This window comes from Branchiostoma floridae, chromosome 15 (genome assembly GCF_000003815.2).
Source record: "Branchiostoma floridae strain S238N-H82 chromosome 15, Bfl_VNyyK, whole genome shotgun sequence".
Taxonomy (NCBI): Eukaryota; Metazoa; Chordata; class Leptocardii; order Amphioxiformes; family Branchiostomatidae; genus Branchiostoma; species Branchiostoma floridae.
Genome location: NC_049993.1, coordinates 2,067,050 through 2,082,460, shown reverse-complemented (window position 1 = coordinate 2,082,460; position 15,411 = coordinate 2,067,050). Strand labels below are relative to the sequence as shown.

The window sequence follows — 15,411 nt, the reverse complement described above, 5'->3', positions numbered from 1 at the left end:
CGATTACTCCTACATACAATAATGAATACACCAATGTACTTGGATTTACTTATTACACTGTCAATCACAAAAAAATAGTGTTAGTTTCATGACTGTTTGATAAATATAATGTATCAATGTATCTCGCCCGTTTGGTTTGGTTTGGTTATACATATCTCCATTAGTGACTGATATGTCACTATTCTTCCTGGAGTCCGGGTGATTTGTTGAGAACCACTAATTCTAGACGGAAGGATATGCACCATCTCACACCGCACCATCGCACGTGTGGGGGTTCTTTAACGTGCCTGGGGTGTGGCTCTCCTCAGACACGGGACCTCCATTTAACGCCCTATCCGAGGGACGGCCCTAGCCGAAGCTAGGTACTCATTTTAACCTGAGTAAAGTGAGGAAAGTCGTGTAAAGTGCCTTTACCAAGGGCACAATATCGGTGACACGGCAGCCGGATTCAAACCCGCAACCTCTCGGTTACGAGCCGTACATGCTGCCGCTGCGCCACGCGGTCTGTGTGGTAAGTGATTCTGAAGAAAGTTAAACGGCAATTTCCAACACAACAAGTTTCTCAGCTAATCAGCCTTAAGTTAACCTTTGTCTGGGAAGGGAAAACCACCGTTTTTTTTTATGTGACGAATATGTAGATAGTACACGTTAGCAGTGGATTAAAAGCTGCAGAATGTTCATCAGAGCTTTACATTAATCTCTGTACATAGACGGAGGGCGTCATAGTCTTTCTGCAACTAATGCTCCACTGCTCACCGAGTCACGCTTGCTTGTACATAACGTGACGTCACAGAAGCAGTGAATCGTTATTTCCTTGACAGAAAGTTGAGTTATGTAAAAAAAATGAAGTCCAATTTCTTGTGTTAATAGAATAGCATGTATTGTAAACTTGTTAATAAACAATGAATCTCCTTGAACGAAGGCTAATTGTTCTGTTTTGTTCTAGTTTTTATTTGTATGTGTTTCGGTGATAACGTTACTGTCTCAATGTACCAAAGTGAGGTTGGAATTCAAAATCTCTTACATCTACCCAGGTTGGTGATTTACGCCTGAATGCAATCCAAGTAAGTTTATGCTCCCAAACCCACTTATAACATAAGTAAGGAGAGTTCTAACACCTGGTACCTCCATGAAATATGATTTTTTTTTAAATTACTTGCTTTATCTTGGGTTATAAGTTATGTAGATAAAGCTTCATCCTGGCCAACTCAAAGGTGAACTTCACAGATAATTTTCTAACAGCATTGCCATGGCAACCTTTCAAGACAATCCTGGGCCCTACTACTCAACCATTGGCTGCCAGGTAGGTGATTTTATTAGGTGTTACAAAGGTTGCCTTCATGTTCATCACAAGAGTGGAGGCATTCTTCTATCAATTAAGCCCCCTTCACACGAGAGCACGAATGAGCCGGAATGCCGTCGGAATAAAAATTATTTTCTATTCGTGGCAATTCTTGGCAACTCGTACTGTATTCTAAACATTCTTACTGCATTCCAGATATTCGTCCCCGTTCTTTAGGCTGGCTCGAAAGTTTTTGACATGTCAAAAACTGTCGAGATGCATTCGAAGTGAAGAAATATCGAATGGTATTCATAGTGGATTCTAAGTGTATTCTAACTATTCTAACTGCAGTCTGACCGCATTCTACGGCATTCCAACATTATTCGAAACATTCGTGTCTCATTCGATGGAGAACTGAAATGGCAAGCCACCTCGAATCCTGCCAGAATGTGGCCGAAAGAATACCTCGAATGCATTGAGAATGCCTAAAAAACACCACGAATTCACAGGAATAGAAAAGGATTTTCATTCTGAGGGCATTCTGGCTCATTCCTTCTCGTGTGAAGGGGATTTGAGGCCAATTTGGAATACCCACTCGTAATGGCACCGAATGTGGCACGAATTTTGTAAATACTTCATTCCGGCTGGTTCTGCTTGATTCCTGCTGATTCGATTTCAGTGTGAAGGCCCTATTAAATGTTAACATTGAAATAAACTACACAATCTTGTGAAAACAACTTAATAATTCTATTGTACATTGTGTATTGTTGAATGAAGGGCTTTTTAGAGACACACTAGAAGGTGTAAGAGGACCTATAATTACTGAAGGAAGCTGAAACTAGGAACTTTATAAAACGACGATCGTACATGGCACAATTCATGGCAATAAAACTTATCGTTCTAATTTCTAAAACAACTATTAAAAATAGTCCAATACATAGGAAAAAAACTAAACCAGCGATCCCGATTGCTATTGTCTGTGCTAGTTGCCCCGAGCTGGTCCTGGGCTGGCATCCCTGGGGTCTTGGGACTTCCAGTGTATTGCCATGAAGTAACCAACCCTCAAGTAAACAAACTGTCTTCGTTTAAAAAATAGGTGTAAACATTTTAATAACATATCAAATCTGCCACAACCTGCTAATGCATGCTAAAGCTCAAAGGCTCACTAGGTCTACCCCCGTACCAAACATAATCCCAATCCATCCAGAGATTCTTAAGATTTCTGTCCGGAAACACAAATGAAAATCACAAAAGTCAGCGGCCCTACAGGGCCACAGCAAACAGCTAGGCGACCAAAATGTACACCACTTAAAGTTTTATGTAAAACTCTTGGTATTCACGACAAAAAAACAAACAAAAAACAACACCTATAGAGCAATCAGCGCCAAGGACATTTAAACTTTCTCTTACTGCAGTACTAAGGTCAATCAACAGGTACTCAAAGCCGTCCTAAATCGTCCAAATTACCCCACCTACCCACCTGTTAAATAGCATGACAATCGATCCAGCGGATCTTAACCCTATTCAGACCGGGCTTTTTTGGTCATCCCTGGACCGGGGGGGGGGGGGGGGGCTTTTGAGGCCCTCCACTTTTAAGTCCTATAACTCTAAAACGACGTGCCGTAGGGCCACCAAATTTTCAGGACATGATTCCGACATAATATCTGACAAGTATGTGACGTTTGACGTTACGTTGACGTACGATGACGTAATTATGACGTCATCAATTTGATTACATTGGCCAAACCCATGAAAAATGGATATTCTCAGAAAACTTCAAGTTATGCTGCAAAAATGTAACAACAAGTGCAGATAACAGAATAATAATGTTTATTACGACTTGCGTTGCCAATAGCAACATCAATGACGTCAATATGACGTCATAAAATGACGTCATGCACATCATGAATTTTTAAAAATACTTTTTTTGCAACAAATAATCACAAAGGGCAATGCAAATAGACTAAATTCATTCATTTAGATGGTTTTTGATGAAAAAATACCAGGTAGTTGCAAATTTTAAGGGATAATTAGCTTGTTTTTCTTGATCTGGCCATTCCGTCCGCCATCTTGGATTTTGGGCTGATGCCGTCATCAAATTAGCATAATTTATGCATATATAATTATGAAAGATATGCTGAATAATATAAGATTTTATTTATGTAACATAATCACAGTAATATAGCAAATAAATTTGAAAAATACATTGTTAGAACCTAAAATAGTGATTTTTGGCAAAACTGCCTGTCAACAAACGGTTGCCATGGCAACAAGAAAAAATGGAAAATTTGTCAAACTTCGTAGAATTGTTGCCAACAATATTTTAGGAAATCTCACTAAATTTGGTGGGTCTAGCGTAAGCCGTTCTGGCGTTATAGGACATCGAAGTTAGCGCGGGCCTCAAAAGCCCCCCCCCCGGTCTGAATAGGGTTAAGATACGAGAAAACATCATTCAGACGAAAAACAGTGACGTGTATGTATTTTGCAAATTTTGTTCAGGTCTATGTTTTTTCATATGTATAGTGGTGACACTAATATAAGTTTATCAACTATAGAATTAACAGTGCACCCTAACTACGGCTGCCGGCCATGTCTTGTCTGAGAACTTAAATTAAGAAAAAATTAAAATCAAAATAAAGAAAGGTAAAGCCTATCGGGATAGATGATCTACATTGAATGCCTGTACATGTAAATGGATCGAAATATTGAGTCTAGCAGTAGAGCAGCTATGTTTAATACTGTGTGGAACTTGAAAACTATCTTGGCAATACGTTTCTAAATACTTTCAATCCATGCTTTTGCCACTAGAACGTTACGTGAAGGAGAATATAACATTGTTGAATATAGATTATGCAAATGAGGATGATACTTATCTTATTCATGACAAACACACATAATACATCAGACAAAAAACTTATTTCGCGAAGTTGCAATCACTAATCTCTAGTTTTCAAAATGTAGTGGTTTCGTTTGCTGAAACGTTCTTCAAAACATCGAAATTGTTGTTTTTCAATTGACGCATGGCAGTGAACAGCTTTTTTATTATTAGATTAGCTTGGAAATTTATCAAGTAGATTATCAATAAGTAAAATGCAAACAAATGAATCAGGTTCTGTATGTACCGATGTGTACTGCTGTTTTGGAATAGGAGGAAATACTGCAAATGCAGAAACTTTGGCGGTGGTTTAATGTTTTTCCAGGGCAGAAAGAGACTACAGTGAATGGTGCTACCGCGAACTTAAAACCACCGCTAAAAGTCTTTTTTTTCGCTACCGCGAAATCAAATTCTCGCGATCGCGCGAACTTAAATGCATTTACCTTAGACAAAATGTGAACGCAGTCCTCTCCACGGGCCCAGTAGTTGTTAGGCTCATCAGGGGCCCAGTTCCTATAGGTGACTGGTGCCCCATCAATCCACTTCCAAGACCTGCCAAGTCTACGAAGTCCGATCCAAACCCGCATAGGACCTAAAGATGTCAAGGGGTAGTGTAGGTTAATTCTGACCATTGGAAATCTTTAAATCATTGAACATTGAAACATTGAAGATTATTGGCCTTCAAAAGCATGTTGAAGAGGTACCGCTACTCTTGAGGTCAATCAGTAAATGTAATATACTATAATGATATTTTAGTTACTGTATAATTCTTATTCTAAACGCTCATAATTCCATTGGGTACCACAATAACGCTAAATCAAAATATTATGTTTAAGAGGCCGTATCAACATTGTCTTGAACATCTAAATATCTGAAGTTAGAGTTAATGTTAGATCGTTGTGGACATTTTTGGAGTACTATCATTGATGATAAGTTTTCTTTTACATACCTTTCGAGATGAGACTTGTAATGAAGTAGTTCTCCAGACTGCTTCCGATTGAAGCCAGAAATGCATCTTCTTTTTTACACCTTGAGGATGCCGTAGACCAGGAAACAGTGTCTCTCACAAACTTGTAGCAGTAGTTGGTGTAATCCTCCCAGCCTTTTTGACATCGTTTGGCTGTGAGAAAGTACATGTAAGTGTAGTAAAATATACAAGTCAGGGGCTTCAATAATAGCAATATGGTGCAAAAGTCCAATTTTGGGTCACCTACGCATGATACTAAATCTGCCACGTGGAAAACCTAGCCTAACAAGCAGGCTTTTCTACGGGTGCACTGTGCCCTGGTGGGCACTGTGTTTATCAATAAATGGTTTCCATTTTCATCAACATCGGCAATATTAGGGAAAATAGAAACGCAACCGCGCTCACGACCAGGTGTGGCGTGCAGACCTCGAATTTGCACCTTTAGTAACCGTGCGAGTGACGTGCGTTGAGACGTACTCCCTCCTGGCTCTTGTCAGTTCTTCCCCACGTTTTCAGAAAAATAAACGTGGCAGAAGTGGCCTCCCAAAAAATTTACGGACAAAACACGTACGGCCGGTTGTGTCCTAAAGGTGCACTCTCACTGCACTTGCGTCAAGCTTGCGTCACTGTGGGGTTCGTTCACTGCGTCACTGGTTTGTTATTTTTATCTACATGAAATGTCATGGAGGTTATAGTTTCAGTAGCGTTTGTCTGTGTGTGTCTGTGTGTAAACAAGATAACTCAAGAACGGCTGGGTGGTTTGGTTTCATACTTGGTGAGTTGGTGGGGTGTGATGGAAGCTGAAAATAATAAGATTTTGGGCCCCCTAGTGGCTTCCTTTCGTACTTTCGGTTTTGCTATCTTGTGTTCTGAACATGCCATGGTCACGATTTTTAAGTACTAGGTAGCTCTTGTGCTCAGAAATAATCGACATAAGTTTGGGTCCCCAAGCGGCCAGTTTTGAAATAGCAGGGACATTTTTTGTCGAAAACTTCTGAAGATGATACCTCAAGAAGGGAACAACGGATTTTTATGATTTTTGGTATGTAGGTACCTTTTACAATGTTGTACAAAATAAAATACTAATTATGCAAAATAGGAGCACAATTACATAATTAATGAGAATATTCTATCACAGCAGTTTTTTCTATGTATCTCATGTCTCGGATGTGATATGTTCTTGACATTTCGGTGGTAGGTCAATTCCACATTACCAAGAGGGTGTTTCTTGCCTTTTGTTCCAACATTTTGGAAATCTTTATAACATTCTAATTGTGAATAGTAACTGTTCATAACATCATTGGGATGTTCTAAATATTTTCTACAGTATTCAAACATGTTAGAAACATTTCTATCATCAAAGTCATTATTTCTGATAGTTTCTAAACTGTTCCATCATAGATTCATAATTTGTGATCACATGTGATCACATGTTCGAGCATTGAAACAAAATGATGGAACTGGGTCAGTGGGCTGGGGAGTGGGCAATTCACACATCCCTGCCAATGCAGGAAATTATGTCTGTCTCACAGCTTCTCACAAAAGATTCACCAGTGGTTACTGAAGAGAATCTAAAAATACAAGACCCAAACAAAAGACCCAGCTTAGCAGCTTGGTTTATTGGGGTAATAAAAGATTTTATGGAGGGAAAAAATGACGCAAATTGTTGTAACATTTGAGAACATGTTCCAACAATAACAAAAATACACAGATGTTTCTAAATTGTTCTAAATAAAAAGATATTTGTATTATTACTTTCCCAATGTTTCCAACATATATAGATAGGTTCAAACATGTTCACACTTTCATTTTCAATTGTTTGAACAATTTAGAACTTAAGTGACTGATATATTCCTTCACTTAGAATAGTTCAAACTTATGACAAATATTGTTTAAAAACCCTCTCGGTGACTCGGAATCGACTCTAGCTTTCAGTGTCATGAAAATGTGGGGCAAGTTTCATCTAATTTTGGAACTGCAGGGGCGTTTTTGTCAAGACATTCCAAAGAGGATAACTGCAAAAAGTATTGATGGATTGTCATCATATTAGGCATGCGGGTACCTTAGGCAAAGATGTACATAATGATCTACATGTCATGCAAATGAGGTCTTGATTTGCATGATTAATGAGGAAATTGTATAATTCCATTGTTATCAATAACTGGACTTCATTAAATGTAACACATGTTAATTATGATAGGTGGAATATAAGCAGATACTAAATATGATAATGAGGAACTTATTTGCATAATTTATGTAAAAATTGCAAAACCACTTTATGATTAATGATGGAAATTTTATTATTGTGACATGTGTACGTTAGTCAATGATGATGAACAACACCATGCAAAAATTATGTTTTCCTATTTTTTATAATCTAGATATTGCGTAATACGTAAAAGTATGACTTAGACGAAGACAAAATACACAAAAAAGTCAGACATTTCGTTCTTTTTTCTGAAATGCGTTGAGTATCTTTTGAACCCTTTTGAACTAAAAAAAATGCCCTGATCAACATGTAAACAATTACTTGAGCTATATGGGATGGCGGACAGGGAGTAGCACCCCTGCCCTTGAGAAGCTAGGCTCCCCATCTCTCACCCACCCATGCATCCCACACACAAACATAACGAACAAAAGCAAAAAGTGACCACCCAACTTAAACCAAAAGACCATTGTCCTAATCCGTGTCCGGAGTCATCAATCACATGAAGTTGGACGAGTATATGGAAGAAAAAGAAGAAGAAGAAGAACCCCTCAGAGACGCAAGTTTGACAGTACACTGCAAGTACAGTACATTCAGCTATTACGTCCCTACTTCATTGTCGCCTTACCAGCGCAGACTGGTACGTCACAAGACTCCCATCTCGAGCCGGGATCCATGGTGTAACACCAAACTCCTCCCGGTTCCCCGTCAGGGTTCCGGCAGTAGTTCTCCTCCAGTCCTGATGACGGATGACTAGCAGGTGCCTTGCGGTGCCGATGTGGTGTCTGACTGTCCCAACGCTGACAGGTCTTGCCTGTCTTGGTCACAGAGATGTTTCCGCGATAGGACGCCCCAAGTCCCGCCTTCAGCTGGCATGATTCTGGTAGATGGAAAAGATAGTTAGGCCACAGCAAGTAAATATTATGGATGACATCCGAGCGCTCATTAATTTGCGCCTGATTTCAGAAAATAAAACAATGCTATGCTTGTATTTTTTTGTTTCAATTAAAGCCCTGTACGACAATGGACGAAGTATATTTAATGTCCCCTTGTGACATGTACGAAAACAATTTTGGATGAATTCTGTTTAATACTTTGTGAAGAAATGACAGATTCGCATGATAATCAACGTGTTATAATTAATTATCATCAACATGGCCGCCGCGTCAGACGTTCCTAATGCCTGAACATTCCAGCGAATACCCGGAACTTCTTCCCTAAAACGAGCAAACAAAGACCTTAGAGGCTTTTCTCAACGGAAAGGATGTTTGAATAGCGCTCTTGTCAACCTAGTATGGCAAGAGTTTGATTTATCAGATCGTTCCAATAGTCTCGAAGAAGATGGGTCGTTGATGGTAATGGAATGCCTGTTCGAACGAGCGCTTGAACCAGCCAATCAGAAATCTCTGCGAATATGCAAATGCCGATCGTTCCAATGGTATCGAACACCAGACGTGTTGGCAGTAAGCATACCTCTGGGAGCGACCGAAGCACAACACGGCTGGATTCCTGTATAAGAATAGTCAGCCTCCATAGAACACTGTCGCCAACCCAAAACGTTTGCAGCATTGCAGTCGTATTTGCATCATTTTAACATATATGTTTTGTTGTTGCGTCGAAGGGCCTAGTAGCCAAAAGAACGACCGAACATAATTACAGAATTTAAACAACTCACCCAGATCACAGTTCTGTCCGCTCCACCCTTTGTAGCATATGCAGATGTATCCGCCATCTTTGTTTACACAGCGTCCTTGTCGGCAAGGGTTCTTAGTGCACTCATTGACATCTGTGAAAAATATTTTGATACATATCTTGAGCTACATAGCCCTAATTAATTAATTATTAAATAATTATTGTTTTTTTTGTGGTTTATTTTATCTACAACGTCCCGATGAGCTAAATTTATCAAAAATTTATCAAAAACATCAGGCATGTAATGAACAAATCGCGGCAGAAAGGTCACATGGGTTGGTTTCAAGGTCATGGTGGTTGGTGGCAAGGTCACAAAGGTCGGGGGTAATGTCATGGCGGTGGGTGGTAAGGTCACAGTGCACGTGGTTGGTGGCAAGGTCACAGTGGTTGGTTTCAAGGTCACAGTAGTTGGCAGTAAGGTCATAGTGGTTACTATTGTAGTTAGGGATCCAGAAGAGGGCGATTGTAATACCGACTTGTTTTCCTTGTTTGATATATACTGGATCGCTCCTGCCACCACGAGGACCTGACCTGTTGATCCATGTACCTAATACAAAGTTGAACAGACTAATATCTTTCAAAGAAGGCAGCAGGCACATGATAAAAAAACGACCATTACCTGACTACTCAACTCTTAGCAATGATCCTAGCAATGATCCGTCGACACGTTCTCGAGTTATTTAAGTCCAAAGTTTGAAAGGAAACCGGCAACTGCAGTTCCAAAAAGCCGCTAGGGGGGCCAAATTTTTTGCAATTACTCTATGCACATAAAGGCTATCTACAAATCAAAAATCACGAACACAGCAAGCCGCTAGGGGACCATTGTCGAACTTGACCTTTCTTTTTGTGACCCCACCTACCAATCAAATATCATTGATATCAATCAACAACATCTAGAGTTATCTTGTTCACAGCCAAATGCAGTTACGTACAAAGCTCGCTGCAGATCAGTATGAAAACACCAGGTATATACTATTTTAGAACTCGACATTCCCTTCCACAACCGCTACACACCTACCATATATCATCAAGATCCATTCACAATTTTCTGAGTTACATGCCTTTGACCTACATATAGACCCCAAAATTCCTGGCCTAACCGTTTCCATAACATTCTGCAATTTTGGCGAAGGTAATGAAGTCTAAACCATCAAAAATAGCAACATGTATAATATAGATTGTTACTATATGTAACATTATTTCTTGCCATGAATGCCATTTTTCATTGTTACATGTAATGTTTTTCTTGCACTTGCCGTCAGCCAACTGGCATGTATTGGCAATAAACTTATTATTACACCTTTGCCAGACAAAAGGGGCCAGTATGACGTTATCATCAGGAATACCAAAGCCAGTGTGAGCCAACAGACTGCACTGGATTTTGCCTTTGTCCACATTTCTAAAATAAGTAGAAATGTGACGATTCAATACTTTAAACAAAATCTCAACTGGATCAAAATACGATTGCAAATAAATTAAGAAGACGTTGCCACTTTTGCATATTTTGTTTTAAAACAAACAGCAACTTATAATTTGTTTTTCCTTGATTTTTTATTGATCGATTAACCTTAACCCTATTTAGACCGGGCTTTTTTCGGTCAATCTGGTGGGGGTGGTTTTTGAGGCCCGCCCCTTCTAACTCCTCTAACTTTTAAACGACTTATATACTAAATTTTCTGAGAAAGATGTAGACAAAATATTTTTGAAAAAAAAATCGATACAAATAGTATAGTACAACATATATACTGCTGAGCCCACCCTCAGGATAGTCAAACATCCCAGTTATATGCTCACCATTCTAATGACAGCAACAACAACAAAAACGATAAATCGTTTTTTACACAATAGCTTTGGCGACCTCCCTTTGTCTACCCGACAGGCTGTAATATCAAAGGATTGTTTTCTATTCATTTGGTACGAAATCAAGACATATTAGCACGTCAACAGATCTGTTAGCCGCCAACACATACAACTTAACTAAGGTGTAGCCAAGGTAAGCTGATACACGTGTGACTATGACGTGGATTTAAGAGTTTGTATTTTAAATCAGGTCGCGTGTGCAACAATAATTTACATTCAATCCCATATATTTACCAACCTCTTGCCCTGTAACGAAATGTGACGTCCTCGGGTTTTTTGTATGCGTACGGGTCCTCTGGTTGGTCGTTGCTCTCAGAGGATGACTCCGCCGTATCCGGGAGAACGACCACCTCCTGGTCATCCTCACCAGAGGCGGCACCTTCGGGGACAGCAGCCGTCTCGTCACTGGTGGAGGTCTCAGATTTCCGTTTGTCTTTTTCCGCCATTTCTGCTTTTAACCAACAAAAGTCGATTTTTTTTAATTCTTAAAAAACTATTTATTCATGCAACAAAAAAAGCTACAAAGAGAAACCACGGATACAACGGATCCTGATTGAAATCAAAAATTATGTGATACAAAAGAATCAATGAAACTAAAGCAAGAAAAGGAACAATAGATATATAAAGAACAAAAGATAATTATATAAAGTTGATAATCATTATTACCAAGAAAATCATGTAACCATTATAAATAGAATCATAATTGAGTTATTATTGTCAAATTCTTTCTGTTACTATGATTTAGAAGTCGATTCTTACTCTTCTACATATAAAATACACGTCATCTTACATTCTCCTAACAGTGTTTAGTGAGACAATACATTTGAAATATCAATCGGACTAATTAAAGCGTCGAGAAGTCATTTCAAGATTGTTTTCGAGACAGTTTTCAAAGCAATATTTCCAGTGGCATGCATATGATTACTAAACCAAACATAACACAAGTGCGTAGGACCTGATAAATAGAGTAAGAAAAACTGAATTGTAATTTTTTTTTTTCAAATTTCCTTACTTCAACAGATTGACCTTTACCTGATGTTCATTTGTAAGTAACTCGCAAATAACATGATTCTAATAACGGTTGTTTTGAGAGTCGCATCTTAGATCACACCCATACACCTCACCAGACTGATTAGTTTTCGCAGTACGTAAAATCTGTTTTCCGCTAGATTGCAAATGTACCAAGATAAAACTAATAGATGCATTAACTGTATGCTATATGTTAGTTCATAAATAACTAAGGTTTATCAGATGTGAAACGTTTATGACAATGAATTTTTTTTTAAATATACAGTCTTTGTAACAATTTATACTATTAAGTATACATATAAGGTTAAATTCAGTGACAAATTTGAAAAAAAAAAGACGAGATTGCAATAAGGCATCGCAGAAAAAAAGAGATATAGTAGCTAATGAGATCTATATCGGTAAAGTCAGTATTCAAAGAGCTAAACAATATCCGATTTGATCCCAAGATCTGCATGCGGTCAAAAATAAGAAAGGCTAAAGTGTGCTTGCCATGTTAGTTTTGAATACATTCTGTCCTATTTTGTGCTAACCTCAAACTGGGGGGTTCCGGGACATTGATAAATTTGTGCAAGATAAAGATAGAATCGCCGGTTTAACCTTCCAATGTGGACACTCCTACGTATTTACATGCCATTAGGAGGGGCCCAAGGTTACCGGCTATGTCCGTCTTGAAGACAATAGGTACGATCATGTTTCAAATAACCTTTTTCTCTGGATAGATCTGCTTGGAGACTGATTATGCGTTGAGATTTTCACCAAAGTGTCCCTGCAGTTCACTAGCAAGCTGCTAGGGGATAAAAAAAATCCGTTTTTCCTTACATCAAAATATCAGCTAAAATTAGTACTGACCATCGTCTTCCTAACAAGTTCTTGAGTTATGTTTCCTTCAGAAACAAAGTCATACAGACACATACAAAACAAAACATATCTAATAGTATGTAAGGAGAACTACCTTCTGTCATCTTGCTCTCGCGTCGACAGTAGACGTGTTTAATCGGCATAGCGAAAATAAATGTCAATGGACGGTACGAATTCGTTGCAGATTGATATGCATAGTCATTTTAAAAAGTTGTGATTTGTATGATAACCAGCAACACAGCGTCAGTGCCCTTCATATTCATTTTCGGGGGGTCACAACCAGGGTACTTGCTAAGGCCTAGGGAAACTGTCGTGTCTTGCAGATCGGTACTAGTCTAGTAATTTGATTCGACCGCTGAGCGGATAAGTTAAATATAAGACCTAATACCTGAGTGATAAGATTTAAGCAGACTTTTTCACAAATCTGTCTATGTGTTTAAGCTTTGAATAGTTATTATTAACCTTTACTGTAAACATCGTACTTTGTTCAGTTTAGAAAATATCATTGGTCTTATATTGCTAAACAATATATTTCTGTATAATTACACAGTGATGTCAGAATTACAAGTGACATGGTGGGTACCATTCTCATTTTATTTATCTTGAATCCCTTTGGTTGGTGTAACGGTACAATCATTAGACTCAGAACCAACAGGTCCCAATTTGGATATTCGTCTTTTACTGACATCGTGCCTTCAGGAAAAGTACTTTATGCAGTATACCCACTATGACGGGGGAATAAACCCCGCTAAGACTCACGGACAATCTGTCACAACTATGCCAAAAGCAAACACGGGATTTGGTGTGCTATAGATGCCATGTCCTGCGCAATTGTTACAAATAGTCATAATCCTTTATTATGTATTGATATGAAATATTGCTTCGCATTCCAACAACAAGATAAAATTGTCGCTTTGGCAAATACACTGCGAAGCACACGCAATGAGAGGCAGTTGCCCATAAGTTAGAAAATAATAATTAAAAAAAAGGACTGACATAACCTGCAAGGTATGCTCTGACTCGTGATTGACTATAGACTCGTTAAATTTCAAATAACGCATCGCAGCTGAGTCAACATTCCGGGTAGGTCGGCAATGCTTTGATTCAAACAGAACACAGCTGTGTTTGATCTGATCGCCGTTATAATTGCTCTAGCTTATGATTATACTTATTTGTGTCTTGTGATTCATGTAGCTGGCAAAGAAGAAAATTTAATACTTTATACGGTCGTCTGTTAGAATAATACCTGAATGGCACATTCCGATTTCCCTCTCCATCTGGAAGTGTAAATGTGCACAACATCAACAACATTACACCGCATAATCTATGCCACAAAGGCAACATCACCAATCCAAAATCATGACACTTCCTGAAATTAAACTCAAAAACATTCAGTTCCCCTGTAGTTAGGGGCGGTATAACCCCGCCATGTGTAAGCACGTCGAGCGATGATGATGCAGTACCGTACAAAGTTGATTGAAGGTGCATTATCAAATATTATTTCCACGTACTAAATTTACTTTTTTTCTGGTTGATATGCATTACTATCAATATTTATTTACAGCTTCTGTACAGACAAATATATTAGTTTTAACCCTATCTAGATCGGGCTTACTTGGGGTTCGGGGTGTCCGATTTGCTGACACAATACCTCCCCGTATATTCCCTCCACGACATATGGAACATTCCCGGCATAAACCCTGACCGCGATAAAAAAAAAAAAAAAACCACGAATATGCTCCTCCCCGAACAAATTACGCAAAGCCCGAAAAAAGTCAGCGAAGGAAGCTACATTTGCCTTCAAAAGTTGTTTACCGATAGTCTTACCTCAATAAACATATCGTAAAACAGATGATAATAGGCCTCTCCTCGTGGCCATATTAACAATTATACAAAAATAGCTGTCGTAATATATCGTTGTCTGGGACAAATAAAGTGATAAATAAGGAAACTCCCCAGTAGGGGTTTAGCGACAAACAGGACGGACCTCAGATTACAGCTGCACACTGCCAAAAATGATTTTTGCTTGTTTTGCTTACCCCATGGACAATACTTATATAAAGAAAAAAAATTGCAAGAAGAAAATGTAGAATAAAATTCAAGCAAAACAAGAAACTACAAAAAAACTTAATTTTCACGCGAAGAACAATTTTCTTATTCTTCTTTGGAGAAGAAATTTTTTCTGAAAGATTTTCACACCTAAGAATTTTCTGGAACTTTAAACATGTGGATTTCTTGCCCAGGGCAAGAACAATAAGGAAGTGCTCCCCCAGTGACTTGAATAGTGGATTGACCCCCATAATCACATAAAATCATAAACATCCCAGACTGTCTACCAGCTAGTAACAATGGTCAGAGACAGATTAGCATATTGCTGGTCACAGATTTAAATACTGCATTGGTTCAAAGTACTGGTTTTCATAGGAAAATTATCAAATCATACAGAATGACCCAAAGTAAGTAACAAAGTTACATAATGCAAGGTTTCAATCAGATAAGATCATGTGATAATAAGATAATACTATCGGCAGTTCCTGGGAAAACAACTTTCTTCAAATTTCAAATCAGCCTTGTAAAAATTGTATCAAAGCGCATCTTTATTTCGAACATGAAAATATTTTCCTCACACGTTATAGCTCTAA

The 15,411-nt window shown here is 38.5% G+C and overlaps 1 protein-coding gene across 1 annotated transcript; it reads right to left on the bottom strand.

Annotated features, from left to right (window-relative positions):
• Positions 1-468: 468 nt before the first annotated feature.
• LOC118432150 (plasminogen-like) lies at positions 469-11,328 on the bottom strand. The gene is made up of 6 exons (XM_035843678.1): positions 11,121-11,328; positions 9,006-9,116; positions 7,959-8,210; positions 5,107-5,277; positions 4,601-4,749; positions 469-504 (listed from the first exon to the last, which is right to left on the bottom strand). The coding sequence occupies exons 1-6, from the start codon at positions 11,326-11,328 to the stop codon at positions 469-471; spliced, it is 927 nt and encodes a 308-aa protein (XP_035699571.1).
• Between the last annotated feature and the right edge of the window lie 4,083 nt (positions 11,329-15,411).